This window comes from Atheta coriaria, unplaced genomic scaffold (assembly GCF_025399875.1).
Source record: "Atheta coriaria isolate IRGN ID8LTWV9N9 unplaced genomic scaffold, Caltech_Dcor_3.1 hic_scaffold_8_pilon, whole genome shotgun sequence".
In the NCBI taxonomy this organism is placed as follows: domain Eukaryota; kingdom Metazoa; phylum Arthropoda; class Insecta; order Coleoptera; family Staphylinidae; genus Dalotia; species Dalotia coriaria.
The window spans coordinates 6,564,758-6,590,375 of NW_027045450.1; the positions used below are offsets into that span (position 1 = coordinate 6,564,758).

General features: G+C 37.1%; 2 protein-coding genes and 1 long non-coding RNA gene across 9 annotated transcripts; 2 read left to right on the top strand and 1 right to left on the bottom strand.

Annotated features, from left to right (window-relative positions):
* Nucleotides 1–166: 166 nt before the first annotated feature.
* On the top strand, nucleotides 167–4,158 carry LOC135797149 (zinc finger transcriptional factor charlatan). The gene is made up of 4 exons (XM_065309364.1): nucleotides 167–358; nucleotides 643–2,118; nucleotides 2,176–2,280; nucleotides 2,343–4,158. The coding sequence occupies exons 2-4, from the start codon at nucleotides 683–685 to the stop codon at nucleotides 3,358–3,360; spliced, it is 2,559 nt and encodes an 852-aa protein (XP_065165436.1). The 5' UTR covers nucleotides 167–358; nucleotides 643–682; the 3' UTR covers nucleotides 3,361–4,158.
* Nucleotides 4,159–4,729: 571 nt separating this feature from the next.
* LOC135797150 (uncharacterized) lies at nucleotides 4,730–23,053 on the bottom strand. Of its 2 annotated transcripts, XR_010549464.1 has the most exons (8): nucleotides 22,918–23,053; nucleotides 14,358–14,524; nucleotides 8,434–8,593; nucleotides 8,014–8,210; nucleotides 7,723–7,955; nucleotides 6,292–7,661; nucleotides 5,679–5,974; nucleotides 4,730–5,208 (listed from the first exon to the last, which is right to left on the bottom strand). XR_010549464.1 is itself a non-coding variant. In XM_065309365.1 (7 exons), the coding sequence occupies exons 2-7, from the start codon at nucleotides 14,511–14,513 to the stop codon at nucleotides 5,817–5,819; spliced, it is 2,274 nt and encodes a 757-aa protein (XP_065165437.1). In that variant the 5' UTR covers nucleotides 14,514–14,524; nucleotides 22,918–23,053; the 3' UTR covers nucleotides 4,730–5,816. The 2 variants fall into 2 exon arrangements, 1 of the variants encoding a protein (XP_065165437.1); XM_065309365.1 differs by having other exon boundaries at nucleotides 4,730–5,974.
* Nucleotides 13,500–24,485, top strand: LOC135797151 (uncharacterized). 6 transcript variants are annotated; one of them, XR_010549469.1, is made up of 5 exons: nucleotides 13,500–13,738; nucleotides 19,174–19,266; nucleotides 19,320–19,545; nucleotides 23,458–23,662; nucleotides 23,730–24,485. It is a non-coding gene; the product is annotated as an uncharacterized lncRNA (long non-coding RNA). The 6 variants fall into 6 exon arrangements; XR_010549468.1 differs by lacking the exon at nucleotides 19,174–19,266 and adding an exon at nucleotides 18,324–18,384 and having other exon boundaries at nucleotides 13,501–13,738; nucleotides 19,317–19,545; XR_010549467.1 differs by lacking the exon at nucleotides 19,174–19,266 and adding an exon at nucleotides 18,324–18,384 and having other exon boundaries at nucleotides 13,501–13,738.
* Nucleotides 24,486–25,618: the final 1,133 nt, after the last annotated feature.

Sequence of the window (25,618 nt, forward strand, 5' to 3'; positions counted from 1 at the left end):
AATGTTTATGATTACTAGTTTTGTATATAGAGGAAGATGATAGCTTGGCGTCTGATTGAAAATCGTTACGAGCCGAAGAAAAGCCATGACGAACGCGCGGCGCGTCGTCCGGCGCGTGGGGCGGTGGAGGGAGGCGCGCGTGCGAGGGCGAGGGTGGGCGCACACACACCGGGAGGGACACGCCGCGTCGGGAGAGGGGTGGCTGGCCCCGGGCGGCGGGTGCTGCGCTGCATAGGGTGGGTCAGATATCTCAAACGCTCGGCTGGGGCTGCAGGTGGCACTTTTCGAACATGTCGTGCGCGTCCTAGTGCTGTGCTTCCTCCTTCGCTACTACATCCTGGTGCAGACCGGAAAAATGGTAAGTGAAACACAATCAAACACATTTCACCCCTTAAAACTCAACACAAAGCAAAAAAAAAACATTTTTACCTCAAAAAAACAAAATTTACATTAAAATAAACAATTTAATAATAAAATAACAATAAATGCATGATAAGAAACAAGTAGGAATAGTATGTATCGATGGTGGATCTTTCTAATGCCACTAAATATCCTCTTTATCCTTGTTATGCAATGCGGGTCATATTATAACCGCAGCGCCATCTCTAAACCAAAGTTAAAACTATATTCAATTGAAACTAGATCCTGCGAAGTTTGCTCTGAGCCAGCTCCCGCTCCAAGGATGGAAGTGGCAATGCCGATGACGGGCAACGCGATCGACAGCTATGAGGACATGTTCAAGGAGATAACGCGTAAGCTCTACGGCGAAGATGGCCTCCCGGAGTTGGGGGCCAGCGAGCGTACGCATGCCTCCGCCTCGGATCGGGGTCTCACTCCGATTGACTACGACATCGACACGCCCATGCTTAAACCCGAAGAGCACCTAACCGCCTTTGGGTTAGCAGCGTTGATGCAAAATGGTTTCCCTTCGCCCTTTCAACAACACAAACCCAACCCAAACTTTGAAGATAAATGGATCATAAGTGAAGATCACATACCATGGACACAATCAAAGATAGCCAGTTATAATCCTGCACAGAAGTTGTTCCGATGTGCGGAGTGTGATTGTGTTGGGTATCTGCCAAGGGTTGCTGAACATTGGTTAGGTACCCATTCGAATCTAAGGGTTTTCCAATGTCCGCAATGTCCTTATGAGAGTGCATGGGCAAGATGTGTACGCATGCATTTAACCAGGCAGCATAATATTGATACTGAAGAGACTACTGATGCTCTACTGAAGAATAACCCTGTTTTACAAGAGGTTACTAGGTACCTTCAAAGGTTAAAGACCAGATTGGAAAGCACCTGTCATAAACCTCCTACTAATTCATCAGTTGAAGAGTTTTCGACTTCGGGGAATACAAATCATGCTAATACCAATTCTAATAGACAACAACCGGTACCCACACCTCCAGATACCCCATCAGGTGGGGCTGGTGGTACTAACAAAAGGTACACCTGTAGTTATTGCCCTTATGCTACGGATAGACGTGATTTATTCACGAGACATGAAAATATCCATCGGGAAGAGAAACCCTTTCAGTGTTACGTCTGCCAGAAGCAGTTCAATCGAGCTGACCATGTGAAGAAACATTTTTTACGAATGCACAGGGAGCATGTCTATGACCTCAATAGAATACGAAGACATCCTCCCAAAAACGCCTCGGGGATGTCTTACTATCAGAAATACAACAGTTCCACCACTAATGGTGACCATGGGACTGACCATCATTCCGCACCAGGTGTATCCAACCCTGCTATTTCCATCCCGAATAGTTTCAACAACATAAATAGAAATCTAGCGAATATGGGCAGGAATAATGAGGTGGTACCTTCAAAAGCAAAAAATTCATCAAAAGGGAATGGTTCTAAGAAGAAAGGAGAAAAGAGGTTTTCCTGTTGTTATTGTTCATGGTCCGGGGTGGATAATTGGTGTTTGAAGAGACATATGAACACACACCTGAAACCTTTTGTTTGTGGGTTATGTGATTACAAAGCTGCGAGGTCGGAAAGGTTAGCCACACATGTCCTGAAGGTTCATAATAAAAGGGCCTGTAGTAAGTGTACCTTCATGGCGGATGACCAGCAACAATTAACAACACATCAAGCGGAACACCAGTAAGTTTAGAGGTAAAAGATTGATGAATGATTGATGTAATATTGATGGTTTTACAGTCCAATGGAACAAAGGAGATCAAATAACACTTCATCAGCAGCTAATAATGTCCTGAGGAATACCAGCTTTGCAAATAGTACGGTTACAAGCGGTGGGAGTTTTGGGTAAGTCCATAACCATCAACCTAAACTTTGTTTCATTTTGGTAAAGTTGGTTTGCCTTGTAGGTCCTCCCAAACCCTCAAGTCACAAGACCTAGCAGCTGCGGCTTTGCTCCATGGTCAAAGGTTACTCCATGGTCCACCTCCAGATATCAAACCATGGAAACCACATATACCTAAACAACATGGCGCTGCGAGGTTGTTTAATTACATGGAGGCCTCGGATGGGTCCGAACCGGAGTGTGACAGCAGTTGTGGTGCTGAGGACATGTCAAGGTTAAGCCATCGCGTGCAATCGGATTTTCTTGAAGCGGGAGATGTCGGCGGCGGCCACCATACGCCGGACGAAGACGAACCAGAGTTGCCGCTCTTCGTCTGCCCGACGTGCGGGTGTGAGTTCGAGGACGATGCGTCCCTGGCTACACACCGCTGGACGCACGCGCGCAGCACCGCATCTCCCGCGAAACGCATCGGGAACAAACAAAACAATCCAGAAAGTGAAAAAAACATAGAAAAAGAAAACCTAAATCCGATGGATCATATATATCAATGTAAGTATGAGTATTGCAATGCGTCATTTACAAGTCAAAAAGAAGTTATAACTCATATGAGTGTCCATTCGACCTTGAACACTTTCACTATGACAGAGACTGTTACAACACAGTGTAAACAACGTATGCAACCCAAAAAGCATCTCACAAGAACATTGTACTGCGTGAAATGTCCAAAACTGCGAAAATTTCAACATCGACATAACCTCATCCTGCATTATATGTACAATCATACGAAACAAGCAAACATACGTATTGAGTGCGAACACTGTTCACAAACGTTCAATCACAAATACCAAATGATTCTACACGCGAGCAAAGCGCATGCTAATGATACAACCAACGTAGTACCTGCGAACAATCACGATCACAATCATCTAATGATGATGGATCAATCCAATGCGACGCTGGCCGTACCTGACCATTCGACATTTTCGTCAGCGTCCAACGTGCACAAGCTTGGCATGTACTTCGATCACTCCTTTAATAACGGACACATGTCACTGATCATTCCGACATTTCCACCGAATTAGCAACTTCAGTTTGGATATGATGAAGATACAAGCAGATGACGGATACAAGAAAGAGTAAAATATATTTTAGTCAAAAACAAATTGAGAAAACAAAATGGAGGCGATGCATATTTTTGACATAACCACGTTCCATCGCAGTTGTCCAGAAGAGGCGGCAGACGTCACGTGTGAGAAAAAGATATTTTTTTGTACTTTAATATTAATAATAATGGACGATGGCTGCGATGAAATGAAATATTTGGTCTGAAAATCTGAAGAATTTGATTTTAGGAGTTGAAAGTGACCTTCAAAATTGTTTCTTTCTGATTATTGTTTTTTTTTGATAGTTTTAATGTGTAATCTTCTGATTTGTGCAATATGATGTTGTTTTTATTGATTTATTGATTGATTGATTGATTGATTGAGTTTAGTTTAAGCAGCAGACCAACATGTGAATGATGAATGAATGATAAAGAGTTTAAGATGATGAAAAATTATTGTAATTGGAATCAAGAAGACTGGTAATTATGCGCACTGGCTATTTCGGTTCCGTTCAACGTAATCATACCAATACCAAGTATCTGTAATGTAAACGTGTTTTATAATTCAAATATATTATTTGGAAATAATGAAAACATAAAAATAAGAAGAGATTTTGACATCTGGGGGGATATTTGATGTTGACATACATAACCTAAGTTATATTTTGAGGTTAAATTATGTTAGAAGTTAGTTTTTATTGTTTTTCTTGGTTTTTCACAAAGAAAACTTGTTTTTTGTTTGAATTGCAGTCATTTATTATTTTTGTATCCAATTTTAACTTGATAACACGTTTATTATCAGTTTTTATCAAGTTTTTTTGCCATTTTACTCATTTGCTTGCGCAATATATTGACAAATGCCATTACTAACCTTAATTTTACTATACAACAAGTTTATTGTCAGTTTTTAATCAGTTTTTTGCTACTTTACTCGTTTGTTTGTTCAATATATTATCAAATACCATTTTTAACCTCACTCTTTTTTAAAATGATTTTTTGTGGTTTTTGGGAACAAAATCAAACATTTTAAGGGCTATTTCTTTGAATTACACTAATTTATCTTCTGGTTACTTAATTTCAACTTGGTAACACGTTTATTATCAGTTTTTATTAATATTTTGGCTAATTTCCACCTTAAACCACTTTTGGATTGTACAATATATTGACAAATGCCATTACTAACCTCAATGCTACTTTACAACACGTTTATTGTTAGTTTTAAATCAGTTTTTTGCTATTTTTGTTTGTAAATCACGTTTTGATTGATCAATATATTGACAAATGCTATTTCTAACCTAAACACAACTTCAAAAGTAGTTTTCTGGTGTTTTTAGGAATAAAACCAATCATTTTCAGTGTTATCTCTTTTATATGAAACAATCATAACAATATTAAACATGTTTACAACATGTATACATAATATATACACAAATATAATCAAAAATAGTAAAGAAATTTGTTTGGAATCATCGCCGCGCATTTTTCACTCCATCTCTCCACAAATTCAGATTTTATTACAAATATTAGGCTCACAAACCAAGACAATCAATATTCTTATCATCATCAGGGTTGTAGTTGTAGTTATACTTGTAGTAGTATCAATCATTTGTATAAAAATAGTTTGAGCGCCTCACTTTTACAGTAAACGTTGAAAACGTTGAAAAGATGTTCGAAAATCAACAATACGTGTCTGCGTGTGATTACAATACATTCAATCTGGTGTTACTTTGGAAGATTTAGGCGTTTCAGGCGTTATTGTACACAAATACAGGTGTTACATGATAATACATTGGGTGCTGCATTCTTGGAATTTGGGGGTTATGTCCATCTGAAAATCGAATTCGAATTATTCATCTCAATGGAAGTTCACAACTAAAATTACTCAACGATTTATCTAATCTCGCTAATTTCATAATTCAATAACAATAAATCCATCAATAAAGAAGACCCAGAGAACCAGCTACAGTACATGTTAGTGTTTATAAAAAACTACGTTTCTATAAAAGTGTAGTGTGTGTTGCCTAAGTATTATTTCGGTTAGATTCTCATTGATTATACTTCACTACGTGTTTCTTAATATTTTTTCATCAGTATACTACAACAGATTAAATATTTTACGTAATTAATTATTATTGTAGTAGTTTTGGGCAACTATAATTTCACTAGATGGAGCCACTACTCAAAGGGTGCTAACTTTCTCTAATACAAATCAAATTCGACTACGAGTTGAGTTATCATGAGTTATCGTGTACGTACATAACCTATAAACGTGTCTAGTTTATCTAAAAGAATGCGTACGGTAGTAATAATGGAGTAATATTTTTCATGTTTCATTAATCCTTCGAAATCTTGTATTCTTGGGGCTGTAGTGTTGTATTCCGTTGCTCCGTTCAATTATTGCCATCTTTTTATATCCTGTTTCCGTTTTCTGTAATTTTACGTGTGGAGATTCTGTGAACTACGGTAGACTTGCTTCAGGGACGCTGATTGGTCTTCCAGACTACGTTTGAGGTTAGAAATTGTGTTTAGGAGCACTTGCTGTCGGAGACTTTCACAACTCTTCCGGCATGTTTCCTCAATGGACATAGAAATCTCTACAAACCGGAAATTACATTAATTTTATCATAAAACACAACATAACCTTAAAATTTATAGTTTGGAGGTTATACAATTACCACAACATAAAATTATTTGAGGTTAGGTTTAGATGTTTACAGTTAATTCTCGTCCGGATGTTTCCGGTATTGATTAAAATAATGCAACCACAATATTGACTCTCTGCTGGTCTTTATCCTTCCAATTACGAAGGGGAGAAGTTGAGGAAAGTTAGGAAATTGTAGTAAAATTAAATAAGGGTGCGTTGGTTATCGATTATGTAACCCCCCCTCCCCTCCCAAACCACAATACTAACCCGTATGTGTAGCAGTCGTGATATTCTGATGCGCCAAGTTGAACGCCACCGTCTTACTTTGATTACTGTAGATCTTCCTCTTGACAGGCTCACTCTGTGGGCATTCATTAGCAAACTTATCCCTAACATCACCCACATCTTCATTCTCCTCAGAATCCGAACTAAAATGACTTAAATTCTGTTTCTGTATCTGTTTCTTTCTATATTTAGGACTACGTCTTGATGGTAGATCAGTTTTGGGTTGTCTCCGACACATCAAAGGAGAATGTGCATCCTGTGGGGTCTTCTTAAACAACACAGGACTATGTGTAACCTCCTCACGTCGCATCATGATTGGCGAGTTGCTATTGATGAATTTCGTGATGTGATTGCGTTTTGGTGAGAAGCGTGGTGAAAAACTGGACGGAATACGCGGATGTATTGGGTCTTCGTTCAGTCGGGGTTTCAGTTCCGGTGGTTTTACCAAAACCGGTTGATTCTCAGTCCGGAGTAACTCTACGCGTTTATTCGCAGGTCCTGGTACCCTCCGGGGTGACAACCCTGTAACATTACTCTTCATGTTCTTCAGAATGTGTTCTGCTTCAACAATGAGCTCCTTGTACTTTTTATCAGCTTCCTTATCACGTTTATCGAAAAAATTCACGGGATCCCTTGGAATACTCACAGAATTTGATCTTCTTCTGAAGGTATCATCCAGAGCTAACTTAGATACAGGGTGTTTAGTTCTACGGACTGACACTGGTGTCGCACCTGCACTTCTGGTACCCTCAGCGATATTAACCTTATTCTCAGGTAGTTTATGTCTTTTTTTAGATGAAGTAGATCTTCTTCTTCGTTCTGATTTATTACTATCCTTCCTGGATCTACGGGTTGTCTTTTTTCTTGATGTCTTCCTCTGCATTTCAAAGTTGTAATAAGTACAATGTCCTGTATTCAATCTTTCATCTTTAATGTTGAATTCAAGGAAGGATCCATTATCGATGAAATCAAACTCGGTCTCATGAGGATCATCCTCATCCCCGCCATCTTGTCCAGTGTCTATATCCGTCTCGCAATCCGTAGGGTCGCTATCACTCAGTATATCCGTCTCTTTTTCATAGACGTAACTCTCGTCGTACTTACCCATCATTTCATTGAGGGTACAGTCATCTTCCTCATCACTCCCTGTGTGAAACCGAGGACTACGGATTGCTGCTGCTATCAGGGCTGAGGAAGGTACTGTTGGCGGATCATCACGGACAAGATTCGCGTCCCAGTTTAGACTTGCAGCCGATAGGGATGAACAGGACGAAGAGGAGAGGGAGGCGCAACGCGCAACGCGATTTATGGGACTGCAGGGAACTGTTGGGCTCAAATACCGCGTGGGGACACTGAAACAGATAAAAACCACTAATGCATCCCTTAGTACTAAAAATTTCCGAGGATACTTACGGGCTATTCATAAGACTCGCGCGAGGTGTAAGGTCGTTCTTTAAGTGTAAACCCACGGAACTATTGCAGGGACTTAGGTTGGTCCCGGGGACCCATGGGTTGGTCCTGATCCGATTGCGTTGTCTTGGTGACATTAGACTTGAATTCACTACGACTACTTCTGTGATTCTGTTTGGAAGCGCGGTGGATGTTGGGTTCTGATTTCGCAGGTGTTTATTATCAAAATCTTGACCCTAAATTTTTTTTTTTTGGTTAAAATGAAGAAAACGTGGAAAAAATTAATTCGCATACCATAACTGTGACTGTGGGCCTTTCTGACGTCTGAAGTAAAGCGTTGTTGGTGTTTGCGGTCGCCGGTCGGATGACAGGAGATAAATTATTCCTGGTTGGCGGGGGCGGCGGAAGCGGCCGTGTCGCGGCCTCTAAGTGATTGCCGGTCGGCGTCGGCGCGCATTTATCGCCACCCTCAGACGGAAAGTATCGTGTGCCTGTGAACATTCCCAAGCGTAGCATATCATATCTGTGCGCATCCCACATAAAAACATAACTTTGCGATAAATTCCACAAATCGCAAACCGTCGAAAGTTTTACAACTTCTTCGCCAGAACCAAAAACCTCGTAAATCATCAAAACGTGTCGATTTCAGTTAATAAAAGTCTGTATTGTTATCTAAAAACTTTTTTCTAAAACTTTTTAAAGTTTTACCAGTACCAGTACGGATGTTGATGTAGTACTCAGGGGGAGCGCCAGGTGACGTCCCGTCAGTCGAGTATCCTGTCGAATACGCTGACTCCGGGGATGAGAGGTTCGCTCCGGAGTATCTCGCGCCTTGACTCGCGATGGTTTGCATCGATTTGCTGTCTACACTCGTCTGGAAACACACAAAAAACAACAATCAGATAAAAGCATTTGTATTTCATTACATATTACATAACATAACCTAAAATTAATAAAATAAAGGTGTTAGAGTAATATCACGCTAATTCTCCTCAATGTAACCCAAGGGTCTTAACCCTTGGAGTGTCATTGCCCTCGGGCGTAATTCTCCAGGATCTCGGCAGGTCGTTACAACTTTTCTGATGTTTTGATAACTGCTTCACGCCGGAAACTTCCAAATTAAGATGTTAACTTAAAGGTTACACGTTCAACACATAACCTTATTTTATATATTTAACCTCCAAATCAACATTTTGGTTAATATTAATATTTTATGTATTCGCGTAATAAATTTCGTTCGGTTTCTTGTTTCTAATTAAGTTTTGGAATAATACTCCATTGTTATGCAGGTTTTCGGCGTGGAAGTAAGAAAGTTGGCGCTCCTGGAGGCGAGTTTATTAATACATCCATCATCATTCATCCGAAATGGGCGCGGGCACGTGGATTATACACAATGTGAACGTCCGCCAGTGCTAAGGGTGAACACGATAATAATTGCAATGCGGTATTGCGCGGTTGATGAAGAACGCCGGACTAATGGTAATTTATTTGCAATTTATAAGTCGTTAAATTGCACCCGGCATCAAGCAGCCATTACGTGTACGTATATATCCCTTAATTTATTTTATATTAGTTTTTGGGTAGAAATCACCCTGTATTTTTTAGAAAATGTGATTAATTTTAAATTTTATTTAAAAAATACAAAGAAATTATTACCATAATACATTTAGCGCCATCTGCCGTCCAATTATTTAACTATAAATATGATTAATTGTCCATTGAAACTTTCATCCCTTATTTAACACCCTTAAAATAATAATTTTTAATATTTTAATATTTATTCTCTTATTTCAGGCAAAGACGAATCCAAAAAAATTTAAATCATCAAAATCTATCCAGCCGTTCATGAGTTATAAATGATTTAACTAACAAAATTTTATTTAATACATTTTATATAGTAACGTATGCAACTTATGCTACACCAAAGCATTTTTCTTTCATTTTCATTTATTTTTAACTGTTTATTTCCTGTTTTCTTTCCGCTGGGGAGTCTACTAAGGTTAATTTGAGTTGTTGCCCGGTGTTTTCGGTGATCACGTCCGCACCTCGTACGTGTTTCTTGCGTCTTGAGCTACACCCACCATTATTTGCTTTTTTTCGTACGCCTCTAACGCTGAAATGGAATTTCAAGTCCTGCAGCATGTCTTTTCACCCTCCCAGAGGAAGGATGTGGGCAATACAGCGCGAAATGGACCACCGTTGCTTTTCACCATCCTCGGGATCCTTTCAAGAGACATAGTCGTAGTTATAGAGTAAGCAGGGATCAAAATGCACGTGGAGAAGTGAAAGCATTACGGGTTGTGTGCGCGCCGACATCATAACGAGGTAAAAACGTCGTTTTCCTCTCGCTTTTCTTTCTTTTTCATCATATTTTTTACCCGAGATGCGCCGGAATGCGTCGTATCTGAAAACGTTTAGGTCGTTTCGATGATCAAGGATAAAATGGGTTTTTCCGTTATAACTTCATCACATCTTTGAATCTTTTGAAGATAAAGGTAGAAAATGTCAATATTTTCTTTTAAGGTTTTTTTTTTTAATGTTGTAATATTTTGTATATTGCTGAATATTGTTCAATGTATATCGATTCGAAAGTCATAAAGTGGAATGTGATAAACGTAAGGAAGTTAAAGTCGCTGGGTATGTGCATAGCCAATTTGTTTGGAATCGTATTTCACTCGTAATCCGATAACGGAAATGTCAGCAATTCTGCGATGATTTTTCCTGCATTCGGAATTTCTGATTTTCAGAAAATCCGCTTTCATATTTTCATATTTCCGCACCTATGAATTTCCTTATGTAAAATGATGTCTTTTAAATTGATTTTAGAATAATTTTTTAGGTTAGGTACATAAATCACATGTATTTTACAAGGATTTTTGTATTTTTAACCTAAATTCATGCATTATTCAACAACAAGTGACATTTATGACTTAAAACTTCAAAAAAAATATAAATTTGGTTATATTTTGCTGTTTTTAAGGTTATGTTTCCTAATTCTAGCCAAAATTTACTTTAATATGTTTTTACAATAATTGAAATGCGTAACGTATGCAACTTATGTTACTTCAAAGCATTTTTCGTTCATTTTTGTTTATTTTTAACTATTTATTTCTTGTTTTGCTTTTTGGGAAGTCTACTAAGGTTAATTTGAGTTGATTGAATTGATTTTTAAATTATTTTTAGGATAGATACATAAATCACTCGTGTTTTACAAGGATTTTCGTATTTTTAACCTGAATTCATGCATTATTCCACAACAAGTGACATTTATGACTTAAAACTTAGAAAAATAAATAAATTTTGTTATATTTTGCAGTTTTTAGGTTATGTTTCATCATTTTAACCAAGATATTACTCTAATATGCTTTTGCAAAAATTGTAGTAAGTAATGTATGCAACTTATGTTACTCCAAAGCATTTTCTTTCATTTTCAATCATTTTTAACTATTTCAGTTGATTGCATCGATTTTATAGTGATTTTTAGGTTAGATGCATAAATCACATGTATTTTATATGATTTTCAAGGTTTTTACTTGAAATTTTCATGTATTATTCACCAACAAGTGACATTTATGACTTCAAACCTCAAAAAATAAATAAATTTTGTCATATTTTGCATTTTTAGGTCATATTTCATAATTTTTACAGAGATATTACTCTAAAGTGTTCTTTCAATAGTAGAATTAAGTAACGTATGCAACTTATGTTACTCCAAAGCATTTTTCTTTCATTTTCGTGTATTTTTAACTGTTTATTTTCTGTTTTGCTTTCTGGGAAGTCTACTAAGATTAATTTGAGTTGATTGAATTAATTTTAAATTGATTTTTAGGTTAGATACATAAATCACATGTATTTTATATGATTTTCAAGGTTTTTACTTGAAATTTTCATGTATTATTCAGCCACAAGTGACATTTATTACTAAAAACCTCAAAAAAATAAATTTGATTATTTTATGCATTTTTAAGGTTATTTTTCATAATTATAACCAAACGTACGTAACGTCTGCAATTTTTGTTACTCCAAAGCATTTTCCTTTCATTTTCAGTCATTTTTAATTATTTTTTTCTTGTTTTGCTTTTTGGGAAGTCTACTAAGGTAAATTTGACTTGATTGAATTAATTTTAAAATGATTTTTAGGTTATATTCATAAATCACACGTATTTACATAATTTCCAAGGATATTACTTAAAATTTTCATGTATTATTCAAAACAAGTAACATTTATCACTTAAAACCCCAAAAAAACAATTTTTCTTATTTTTTAGGTTATGTTTCATAATTCTAACCAATATATTACTCTAATGTGTTCCTGCAATAGTTGAAGTGAGTCCCGGTACGTTTGTTGGTTTTTAATCCAAGTTTGGAAGCATCCCAGACGCCGCAGTCTCAAGGCAACTTAAGATGTTAAGACGAGCGCTGGTTTGCAGTTTGCACAGCAATTCAAGTAAGTGCCGCCCCACTATGTTGTACATTACCGAAGAGTTCACGTTTCGAGCGCGCCAGACGCCATTTCATACAATATAGATATGTTTATTTAATAATTCATCAAAGCGTCGTTTTTACGCAATTATTCATGACTGTGATAAAACTTTCTATACACTGGCTGTTACTGTTGCACTCGGCAGTAAAACGTGCAAGTTAAAAGTCACGTTTGTGATGCGCATAACTTTTTATTAATCGTCCGTGAAATTTCCGCCCGATGCGTTCGAAATAAACGCAAACGTGAAAAGGAAATCGCTAACGGCCTACAAGTTGCCTACATACACGCACTGCTACACGTATAACCATAGATATTGCACACGAAGCAATAGAAAATGGCCGCCGATATTTATTATTCGCTATATACGTGAAACACGTGCTGTAACACTTTGAATTCCTATATTATTACGCAAGAGTCGAAGCATTCGAGTGGATTTATACATTTATATACGCGGCGGCTATCTTTCAGCGATTCGCCGGCATTAAAACGAAAACTTTGCACATGTTTCACGCAAGTTATAAAACAAAGTTACAGCTTGAACACGCACGGAAAGAATTTAAATACATTCATCATTCAGCGCATTCCATGTACAAACTGTATGTAAAGTAGAGTAATGTATAAAGTAAAGTATAAAGTAGTATATCATGTATATTATTGTAGATGTGGAATAATGCAGAATGGATTCCAAGTTTGCACTCGGATCTGGATATTGTAGGAGTCGTGACCGATATACTAATTTGGTACGCGATGCACGTCGGCCAAAATGGCCAATGATACACGTGGCATCGCATACCAAGCTGGTTGGATAATGGAATATTAAAACATTTATGTTTTAGGTAACAAAACGGTGAAAATTCAAGAGTTTACAGTGATTAATGGTTTATATACTTGCGGTTAAGTATTCCATTGTCATTTATCACTTTTATAACTGTTTTTGTGTTAGAATCATTAATTTTCTTTGTTTTTGGATTGTGGGGTAATATATTTTTAAATTTCGTGTAGGTTTGGTTGCATATATTACAAGATAAAGCTAAAGCATAACAAAAATGACACCAGTTATAATTTGAATGTTTTTAAGGGATTTAAAGTGTTTTCAGTTAAAATAACAAATTGTTTTTGTTTTAAAATCATTAATTTTCTGTGTTTTAAGAAGGTGGTGTAATATATTTTTAATTTTGGTGATGTTTTGGTTGCATATATTACCAGATAAAGCTAAAGCATCACAAAAATTATAACAGATATAACCTGAATGTTTTTAAGGGATTTAAAGTGTTTTTTAGTCCAAATAACAAACAGTTTTTGCTTTAAAATCATTAATTTTCTGTGTTTTAGAAAGATGATGTAATATATTTTTAATTTTAGTGTTGTCTTGGTTGCATATAGTACAAGGTACAACGTAAGTGCAACAAAAATGACAGTTGTTACAACCCGAAACGTTTTCAACGGTTTTAAAGTGTTTTTAACTTATAATAACAGTTTGTGAGTGTCGGTGTCATTAAATGTTAATGTAATTCTGTAATTACATTGGATAATTATGTAAGTACCGCTGTGCATGTCCTTAAAATCATTCTACGACGTAAAACGAAGACAATTTGATTATATCTCAACTCGCAAGTCACTAAATTCACTAGAGACACATTAAAAAGTAAATTCGAGTGGTTTTTAGTGCATTAACACTAAAATTACAGACACTAAAACTTTTCTTTTTCGTTTTTCTTTAAATCCCAGAAATCTCCAAAGTAATTTGAACTCTTGAATTGTCTCTGCACTTTCTTTCTTCCTAAATGAGAGTAAGTTTAGGGTTATCTGAATGAGGTTGTTTTCGTAGGACACGAGAAAGAAAAACAACTCATTTCCATTTCATGGAAATGTTTTCCACACTCGAATCGTCGGAGTTTTATCCGCGCGGCGCGTCTTTTTCTGATGTTTTTGAGGTTGTGAGTACACTCGGTGCTGCGGGCGGCGGGCGAGCGCATAAACAAATCAATAATTCATGTAATCGCAAACCTCCAACGCGAAAAAGGATGAGCAGGTTCCGTATTCCCATTGAATTTAATATTTTTCGTCTGGATTATTTCCATTCAGACATCAGAAAAATATCCATTTTCAACAAATCTCCTCAAATGAGCTTAAATACAACAAAAAGAATACTAACCATTTCGTTTTCGGATGATTGTGAGTTTGGAACCGTCTTGAACTTGGTGACAAACTCCGAATTGGCGTTCGCAAGTTGTTTTTGTTTCTCTTTACGTTGCTGCTTCTTCCTGGGACGCACCGCTTCCATCCACGATCGTAATTTACCACCAAACATGCTGACAATTTCTGAAAACATACAAAATTATATTTTGTTAGATTTTTTTGAGATTTTCGTTGCTTGATAAGTATCCCAGTGCGCTGGGCAATTTTCCCAACTATAGGCAATCCAACATACAGCGTCCATAAACCTAAACGCCGTAAACGATGAAAACACGTCCGTTGTGTCGACGTAACATAATATATCGATTTTGGTAGACACCTAACGGCCCTTTGGGAACTGTACACTCTGTGTACAGCTATATACTTGTATGTCTCCGCGTCTCACCCTTCAGATTCCTTAATATTCCACTGCGTATCGAATTCCACGCGGGATATTTTTTTGCTTCGCTTGCAGGACAATAAACAATAAGTACACGAGAATAACGATGACGTTGCATATTCAACTCAAAGAACTAGCTGACAAGAGACAATGCGTCAATAGTATTGCTTTGAGGTTATGCATGCATGTAAATTTTCAATCTTCATAGGGCTTTCATGTCGAAATCGTATTTACTTTTAGTATGAGCCTTTTACTCTCGCTACACTCCAAAATCAAAAGCTTTGTGAAGCGGCGCTCCAAAAATAAATAGGTACATTAGTGGCGTACACGTATGGCGGGTTAAAAATGAAAAATCAAAAACTAGAGGTCCACTTCCGGCCGGCGAATGTTTTCACAGCTGGTTGGTTCAATACGCGTTTTTGTTTGTCGTGTTTTTGTTTTCTTCGTGTTTCGTTTGCCGCCGGGCATTGCGGCCGTAAATATTTTAAGAAGTATGTAACCTAAAGAGGCATTTAAAGCTCTTCGTAAAAGTCGAAGCTTTCAATATTTAATACCAGATTTGTACGAATTTATTCCTCACGGTTGTGATTTAATTTGTTTGTAGACACGGCGAAGGAAAACAAACGATAATCAAGTTCAAGTTTAATTATAAAGTCCAACACGCGTCTATTTTTAGCATTTAAATGCTTTCTTTTGCCTTTGCTTGCGCAAGGAGTATTCTTGGGAAGTCGTTTTAATGAGGTTTAACTTTGGCGCGTCTCGGATGCAAATTCAAAATTAATTTCGTTTTGTAATTTTTTTGTCATTCCGCGCGCGTTAATGACGCGCATTTGCGCAACTTTTTGCATTTTTAAGACTTTTATCTCCGTTACAAAGCACATTTTACTCGAGGGCGTAATATTTCCAGACGCTGAGGTGCATTTGTCATATCCCCTCAACTTTACGAAAGAAAATATTTAAAATAACACTTTGAAAGTAAACAAAACGTACAGGATGCATAATAAAACAGATAAAAACCTGAAAAATTCAACGGATATAAGGGTTGGGATGTCCGCGTTGTGAAAAAAACAAAAACGGAAAAATCTGCTAGGGATTTTGGTTTATTTAAGTGAGTTGTTCTTTTTTTTTTGTATTCTGTATACTTTTCTGTGGGGTTTGGTGTTAGTCTGGTTGCATGCATTGTTTTAATATCAACCGAGAACTGAAAAGGGTGCGGGATGAATGTTAACCACCACCGCCACACGTCGCTTTAATTAAAACTCAATTGTGCCACGTGTGCGTGCGTTTTCAACCTACAACCACCTTTCACCTGTCACTTTACTTCCGCCCAGCATTACCACACCTAAATTTTCTTTCTAAATTAAAAACTTTCACAACGCATGAATTTATGTTGATTTGGTTGCCTATATTTTAAATACTTAATATTTTAGTCCTATATGTTTGTGTTTGTGACGTAATGAAACATAACATATTCATACATGTCTGCGTTGCATGTTTGGTTGCCTATGTTCCCCTCTTTATCAAATATTAAACGCTCGCTGCGGTGCTTCAATAATAACTCCAATCGACACGAGAGTTGTGCTCCACCGCAGCAATCTATTGAGACAACTTAATAACATAACCTAGTGTAGTATACGCGTTCCCATTGCGCTCTTATCAGTCTTCTACTTTAGCGCCGCATTGCCGCAGTGTGACTCGTTATTATGAACGGTTATTACGCGATATCTAACCTGCTCCCATGTGTGCACCACGCGCTGACAATACCCTCAACTCCACCGCATCCCCTTTTCTCATTTTGTAAACATAACCGTGTTTGAAGGGAGATTTTTAATCATTGACACACTCTGACAATAGCTAACAAACAAACAACATCAACAACAACAAAGTTTTGTTTTATTCACGTTGTGTATACAATGTACAATATGATTATTGTTACTGTTATCTTTTTATCAGATATGATGCGTATCAATGTTCCCATGTGTGTGTTTTACTCGCAGTTGAAAACGTGAAAATGTTTCGTCAAGCGCATGAAAGCCAACGAGTCGTGACAACGTTTTTCGCCTTCGTTAATGAACGCGGAAAACGCAAATATAAAGCGCGCTCAACGCTATACAATAAAACGTGCTAATATCTCTGCAGCGCGCCATTCTCGCATGATAAAATAACATACGTTCATGTGTTCATTTTATTTGTCGTTGAAATTAAACGCTGCAATGTTTTTGCAACGCGTTTAAATTGATGGTTATGTTAATTTGGTTGCCTACATTATATTTTTATTCAGTTTAAATCGAATAGGATTGGATTATCTGAATGTGAAAATGAGTAAACTTTTGCAAACTCATCTGTTTGTGATTTTAAGCTGGAAGTTAAAGCTTTGAAAACTGCCGAGTCATGCACAAAAAACAAATTATACCCAAAGACGTATTACAAAACAAGCGATTCCCTCTTCGTGAGTGTTGAAGAAAAAGAAAAAGCACAACAAACACTTTTTAATAAGCGCAATCTAATGATAGGTGTACGAGTAGGATGAAAGTAAGAGGCGACCGCGTCTGTTGTTGGAACTGCACATCTCTCAGCAATGCTGCCGGGCGGTGTGTTGAGCATTTCGACCCCTCGTCGAAGAGTGTTGTCATGGCGACCGATAGACTACCCTTGCCAGCGTTTCCCTGGTAGCTCACTCCTACACACTGACACGTTACAACTTTCCACTTCCTCTTTACCAGAGCCACATGGATGTGATATACAGTAGGTTTCATGTGAACGGGACCGAAAACAGAGAGACTGTGTGACTATGACTGTGACATTCACCGTAATCAACTATATAATCTGTTTCAGGACGGGCATTCGCAAGTATTTCTAGTGGCAGTGGCTCCCCTGCTAGTTTTTAACTGTGCTAACTTTACAGCGGCGTTTACCTTCACTAAGACCTCTAGATTGGAAGATGGGGAGGGGTGGCACCCTTTGGAGGAGAGGCGAGATAGTTGCAATTGCAGGGGTGCATACTATTAAATAGACTAATAAGTATTTTGCTAGATCTTAGAGTATTATCGGGATATAGGAATATTTGTTATGCAGGCAACCAAATATACATATTCTAACCAATGCATAATAATATTAGTTTTGGTGGTAAGTTTGCTTTTGTTTTTGACAATTTTTGTCATTTTTATTGTGATTTTTATATCGCGATAAGAAAAATACGTTTTTTGTTGTTTTAATAGTGAAAAGAAATGCTACATACCATTAACTAGACTAATTTAGTAAATATTTTGCTATTTCTTGAAGTATTGAAGGTTTATGGGAATATTTGTTAGGTAGGCAACCAAACATACACATTCTAACCAATGCATACCAATATTATTATAGGTTGTCTTCTTGACTAACTTTTTTGTTTGTTTTTGTTAATTTTTGTCATTTTTACATTGTGATGAGAAAAACAATGTTTTTTGTTGTTTTCATAGTGAAAAGAAGTGCTACATACTATTAAATAGACTAATAATGTAAATAATTTGCAAGTATTACTGGTTTATGTGAATATTTGTTATGTAGGCAACCAAACACACATATTCTAACCAATGTATACCAATAGAACTTCAAGTTGTGTTTTGTGGTGAGTATTTTTTGTTTGTTTTCGTCATTTCGACCATTTACTTTTATCGTCAGCCATATTCACATTCCGATGAGAAAAACACGTCTCCTACATAGAAAAGTTTCTCTTTGTAATTTACTCGCTCGTGAATTTCGTACAATTCCATACAATTCGAAACTCCGCAATTGCGAAACAATCCAACAACTATTCGCGTAATTGAATGTGACTGGCATCACATTCACAGTATTCCATTAACCCACTTTTATTCAATTGAATAATATCGACATTTTTCATATTGAAATCATAAAATATTCATGCATGTAAATACGTAAACAAAGATATCGCATTTGCAATATAATAATGGGATTGTAAACTCGGATATGAATTTACCGGCACCCTGGCAAACTAAATTAATTAAATTTAAATGGAATAATGGCAGTGCATTAGGAAACTTCATCACACACCCCAACAATTGATTGGAATTGGAATTTGGTGCGCATGAAGAATATTCATATTGAGATCGTAATCGGAAAATCGAAGATCTGCGCGATGTGGGTTTGGGTTCTATGGTCGCTGATGCCTTGGGGGGTTGTGAGATGGTTTACGGTGTACATCCTAACGCGAAGTTGTGTCGTACGCCGCTAATGGCGGTAATGAATTATTAATTTCCGCCCTTCCAGCACGCTACTATCACCTACTAATTCATTCCGTCGGTTGGATGAGAAGAGTTTCGGTGTTGTTGCTCTTAACACGTTCGAAATTAGGATTACGTGCAGTCGATTGGTTTTCAATTAAAATTTACATTTTTAGGGCTGTAGCGAAACCAAAATGGCTTTATTTTGATGATTAATGATCTTGATTAATCTCTGCTTACATAATGATACCTGCAGTATGATGAAATATGTAAATTTTAAAATTTTCAATTTTCCTCAATAAAAATCTCATTGTTTCAGCAGACAAGGGAGGATAATGCATATTGTGACCGCGTCTTCATTTAAATACGAAGCAGAGAATGCAAAACGCATCCCGCGTCTCTTGTCGACATCTTTGTGCGGAGAATGAGAGATGAAATGAAACGAAATGAAACAATGAGACGACGCCGACCCAACGCAGAGTCTGTCAGTTAGACGAAATGAGAGAATGCGAATTTTTCACCCTCAAGGAACAAAAACTTGAATCGAGGTAAGAACAAAAAGTGAAATGGAAAAGTTTGAATTCGCACACACTTGTGCGCCACGAAACAAAAACGAATGTGAATGTGACACTATGATAAATAGCTGTTTTTCTTCATGAAGGTTATGTCAGTTTTACACTTGTGTTTAATGTGTTGCATATCCCATCGTTTTTGCGGTTTTACGCTACTATAAAATGTAAATATCGAGTTTTAAGAAGTAGAAAACACGTTGCGGTGGAATTATCATTCCGCACGCATTCCGACACGCAATTGCACGTACCAACTTGTGGTTATACGCGAACCCAGCCTGAAAACACGTAATTTCATGGCAAACACGCGTAATTCAACACGACACGCACCTACTAAGTGAAAATGTATTATTCCACATTGGTAGCAATCAATCCTACAGTGTGTTCAAGAGAAACTTGGAAATTAATTGATTTACATCGGGAATTAATCGGTAAACATTCCAAAACCACCCTTATTGGATCCCGGCCAACTCTCGTCGGTTGTAATCTTTGTGTAAATGTGTATTTGACCAAACCGACCGCCCGAAGCCAGAAAAAAAACACAATTCGTTGATTTGGCTCCAAGATATAAAAAAAATTACGTCGATCGATTTTTCTTTAATATCACAAGCGATTAATCTTTTTTTTTTTCGGCGCCATCGATCACGGTTGCCTGTTTCACGCTGCAGTCTGTAACGTTTTGGCGCATTGGAGCACTTTTGAATATTTGAATATGCGGAATTTTTGAATATTCAAGCATAACGTGAATAAATTTATTGAATCGGCGCGGTTGGATTAGCGCGCTGTGGAAAAGTTGGACGAGTTTCTGATCCATTTTCATTTCGGCTTTCATCTCCAAGCCCGGAGAGTGCACATGCGAATGTAAAATTTAAAACGTTTTCGGTGCGCTTTGTGTTTATCCCAATTCCGCAATTCAACATTTCTTATTTGTATAATAAGCACAAGCGCAATGGAAACGTGGAAAGCTCGTTGGCGGAATTGTTTTTGCTCTAATTCACAATTTCGTGTATGGATTTTCTTTGTGGCAACGCGAGACTCTTTGACTTTGTATTCACATCGCGTAGTCACTAGTGACAATTTGTTTTTTCAATTTCAATTTCAATTTCTTTTTGCGGAGGAAAACTACGAAAAATATGAATGAATTTTCATTTGCGTTTTATTCCTCGTTCGTGGTTAGTCATCCCTCTTATTTTGGCGCACACTGAGGAAATAAAAGGGATGCGAAAACAATAAAAACGACGTTGTCGCATTTTTCTGCTGGAGCAGACCTATTCTATCAGCATAAAACGTTCGACAAAGCGCTACTTATTTTTCCTGCTATCCCACTTTTCACCAGCAACTTTTTTACCCCTCCCGGAAAGAAAACTACGCGAATTTTAATGCGCTACATTGCAATTTATCCTCCTAGCGATACATTAAAATATACAGAGTGTTTAAACCCTAAAAAAATATAAAAAACATAAAAATATCAGTTTTATGGTTTTGAAACACAAAAATTCTTACTACAAGGGTGAACAACAACGTGTTATGGAATGTGACAACCGTAGATCATACTTTACTTCACGTCTTATTCGTTTTCACATGCAATAGAAGCGAAATAGGCCGCGAAAAATGTGATAATATATTATATTCACGTTTTTCCCGGCTTAAATCCGCAAAATTCGAGATGAAACGTATAAAAATCTTTTTATGCGTGTTTTATATGCAAAATATAAATAAATTTTATGAAACATGCTCCGCCCATTTCGGTCTGCTGTGATTGGCTAGCCACTAAACAGATTGTAAGGACTGCAGCGTGAAATATCGCACAAAATTGCAAGCGAGAGGAAATTACGTCTCTTGTGCTCAATTTATTTCTTTGGAAACAAGAAACCGGAACCCGGAAATGTTCCAGAACAACGTAAGTTGCGCAAAATAACAAAACTAGCATCACTTGCATTACTATCGGGTACCACTGGTGATAAATGAATCACAAAACACGAAATTGCACATTTTGTATGAAATACGAACGGGACAAATCCAATAATCGACATGGCAAAACTAGTCATAAATAAAAACAATTTTGACAGTGTTACAGGTAAGTTTTGCTATAAATAGACTATTTTCACCCGAAAAAAATTGTTTTCCGTGATTTTTGCTTCAAAATTGCGTTTTTTTGTTGGTGTCATATGTTACATCCTTGTTACCCGGTTTTTGATACTCCACAAGCCACTCAATATCCCATACTCGCACCCTGGGGTTATAGCCCCATGTAGGAAGTAGTAAATCCAGAAAGATCCCATAGATTCACTCGAATTTATCGATCACACGCACGCCGGCAAACTATGCGCGTACCAACTCCAAGTTAAATTGACTTTAAAGCAGGAAATGAGAAAGATGCCTTTCCGCATACCCATAAATTTGCCTAACCTACAAAAATGCTTCCATTAGCGTATCCACTAGATCCATTACTCCAACGACCTCTCAAAGGTAAATTTTAGTTAAAATTAGAATAAAATGTTCAAGGCGTCCGGATGCAATGCTTCCGGTTTGGATAAAATTATATTCCTAGCGTAGGTAAAATTGGGTCATGCCGGAAAACGATTTTTTTGGCGCGGGTGCTTTCCTTGAAAGCATCAGGCGATTGTCAAGTGCTTCATCAATCTGCAGCGATTCTTCGCCGCGATTAGGGCGGCCGCTGACAATAGAAAAGTGGAAGATTTTCATTTTAGCTCGGGCAGGACATGAAAAGTGGATTTTTTCCACGATTGGCCGACAGCTTCTTTTTCATTATGTGGCGCGTCTATTCAAGGTGGACACACAAAAGAAAAATAAAATGAGAAAAATATTAAATGTGGCTAATTTTCGGTTAACTATAGAAGAGATGTGCATAGAAAGGAATGTGTTTGATGTTGATGTGGTTGTCTTTTGTTTTCTTTCGCGTGTCTGATGTCACTTCACCTACATACCGCGACAAGAGCGTTTTTATCTTTGCTTTTCTCCTATTTACCGTTGGCGGAACGCCCACTTGCACGTTTGCGCGTTTTCCGCAAAGATCAGAAAGTGGTTGAAGCGTGGTTAAGTGCATGCCAGGCGTGTGACGTGTGTGACCTGAATTATAACCAAAGTTCACACGTCACACAACAAGTACAAATTGCGCAGGCGGATTTTTTCAGTTGTTTAGTTTAGTACTTTTTCTGTTTAAGCCAATAAAAGACGGGGATAAAACCTTTTTAATGGAGTTTCCGGTCTTTGAAAGACCCTTTCAATCGCATTGAGGTTATAATCCTCTGAGTTGTATGCAGAGGCTTGCAATAAATTTCTATAGACGCACAAAAATCAATTTTTAACTAAATAATTAAATTTACTAACCTCAATAGAATTTTTTGTTGATGTTGATTGATCCTGTGTCCATGAAATGGCTGCACACGCGCGAGTCTTGCACAGCTTGAATCGAATCGAGTCGGGAGCGTCGGGAGCGCGAACGGCGACGCATTCCCGGCGGCGCGCGAGTCACGTCTGGATCCGGGGGCGAGCGTCGCGACGCCACGCGCAACGCCAGACGTCGCGTCGGCGGGCTTGGTGCGCGTGTGCCGTCGACGCCGCACATTGCGCTTTATCAGATTACTCTAATGAGAGGCAGCCAGGGACTCACTGCGACCCAAGGACCCAAAGTCCTACTTTGCAATGCAAATGCAACTTTAAAATCGCACCGACGCAGCGCACTACACGAAGTACAAAAGATAGAAATGACAGCATAACAAAAGAACAAAACAAGTGCATGCTCGGACTACTCGTAGTATTAAAGCGGATTTTTTTACAGATTTGTCTCGAATTGATTTCAACTGCTGGACTTTCTGTTTGTGAGTTGATGGTAGTTGAATTAAGCGTTACTTTTGGTTTATTTATCAGATGCGACTGCGGAGCCTCTCCAAGACATCTTGTAGGGTCCCGGGCGGAGTTAAGGACGCTATAAATCTTCGCCAAGCAACGCCCGTTGAGTTGACTGAATTATTTATCGAACTTTAACGCAATTTCAACTTCTGTGCTCAGCCCGAGGGCAAATAGATATTGGAACCTCTTTGAAAACTTCTTCCCGACCAAAGGAATACTCAAGGTAATGTTTAAGCTCCGCCCACATTAAGATTAACCTCATCTTTTAACTTTTCTATTTATTTTTTCAGGATTACTAGCAACATATTAATACGAGTATGTTAGTTCTTCGCAACACGTGAAGTTGAAAGTTTGAATTGTCATAAATTGTATTTGATGGAATTTGGTTAGAAAAAGGAACAAATTAAATGTCATTTCGGACGACAGCGCGTCAGGTGCACATGTTGGACGGAAATCAGTCGAGCGTCCTTCGTCCTTCCGTCCATTCAGGAGATTATAAATGTGGCGCTCGTGCATTCGGGCGGTAAATAAACAACGCAAACAGTCGAACTAAAGAGACAAATGTGAAATGCACACGCTAATTGAATGTTTAATTCGGTTGTCAGTGTCACAGTTTATAAATGATTGCAAACCCCACATAATCAATATACGTTTTGTTTGTTTGGCTGCATACAGACAAACAATATATATTGTTTTTGATAATAATTATTAATTGTATTAAAATTAATTACATTTTGTTTTAAAAATGGGTTTTAATGTAATGTAGAAAAATATTGTTATTATTATACATTGGATGAATACAATAATAGCGTTGTTTATATATTATTAATAATGTATTTAAAATTAGCGTTCATATTTTACTAAAACTGTTGTAAAGACAAAAGTATTTTTAATTGATGTGAGTATTTTTATGTATTTAAATTTTGGTAGCAACTCTATATTCGGGTGGAAAAAGTATCTTTTGAGTTTGTGTAGTCAATCATAGAGGGCGATGTACAATGTTATTGTTTACTTGAAATTTTTTAAATAAATGATGTTTGGCAAAAGCAGTGTTTAAATTACGTTAATAGGGATTACCAACACCTATTTTACCTTGCACGTCCTTTTAAATCCTTAGAATGTATCCTATTTTAATGGAGATAAGAAATTAATAAGAAATTCAAATTTTTAAAGAATTACAGTGAAAAACGCTCTGTATATCGGTAAGTATTTGAGTAATTTAGGGTTTTACATTGTCATATAATAGCTAAAGAGTTCCTCTACATAATAAGTATTTTCACGAGTCTTGAAACTTTTAGAAAGTGGCATAAAATTGTTGTTAAAAATGGTCATTTTTTCACTAATTTGAATTTTTGTGTTGAATATTTGGTTGAAATTTTGGTCGACAGAGGGCGCTCAACACGTTCAATAAAAATATTTTGTGCTGACAGGCAGGGTCGAACTTTTTTTAATGAAATTATTACCAGCCGAACAACAGGGCCGAACTTTTTTCTTAAAATTTTTCTGGTCGAAACCTTCGAAGCGCACCGCGCCTCCACCAAGAAAAAAATTAGAAAATACAATTGTAATTATCTCTGGAACTAAAAGAGATAAACGCAAGCCGTAAACACTTTTATGCTCAGTATGATGTCCTAAGTAAAATAACAATTAAAAAAAATCAAGTTTTAAATTACAAACACACTTTATGTGTCTGAAAAATTTTCCGACACGATTTTCTCGGAAAGTAATAAAGTTAATAACAAACTTTCTTCATTTTCTTCATGCCTTGATGAAGATCTATAAAATTGCAGATTTAGTTTTTCCATTTTCCAAAGTTTAGAAAAACACCTCAAAATGAGTCAAGAGGTTACACTTGACTCTTTTTGGGCCTCAAAAATTTTTTTAATGCTAGAAGAAAATGGAAAACGCTAATCGATAGAGTTTTCCAAGGGGATGACAGATATCTAGTCAGTTTTCTGATAGCATCAATATTTTGGAAAATAAGAAGAAAATTCAATACTAATCAGTACAGCCACTACTCAGATTTTTCTCAAACTTTTCACAATGATGTAAAATAATACCAGGAATACAATAATCCAAGTTTGGTTGCGTTATCTTAATTAGTTTTCAAGTTATTAACAATTTTTAATTATTACATAAGTGTCGATAAGTGAATATTTTATCCTGTTATATAACGTAG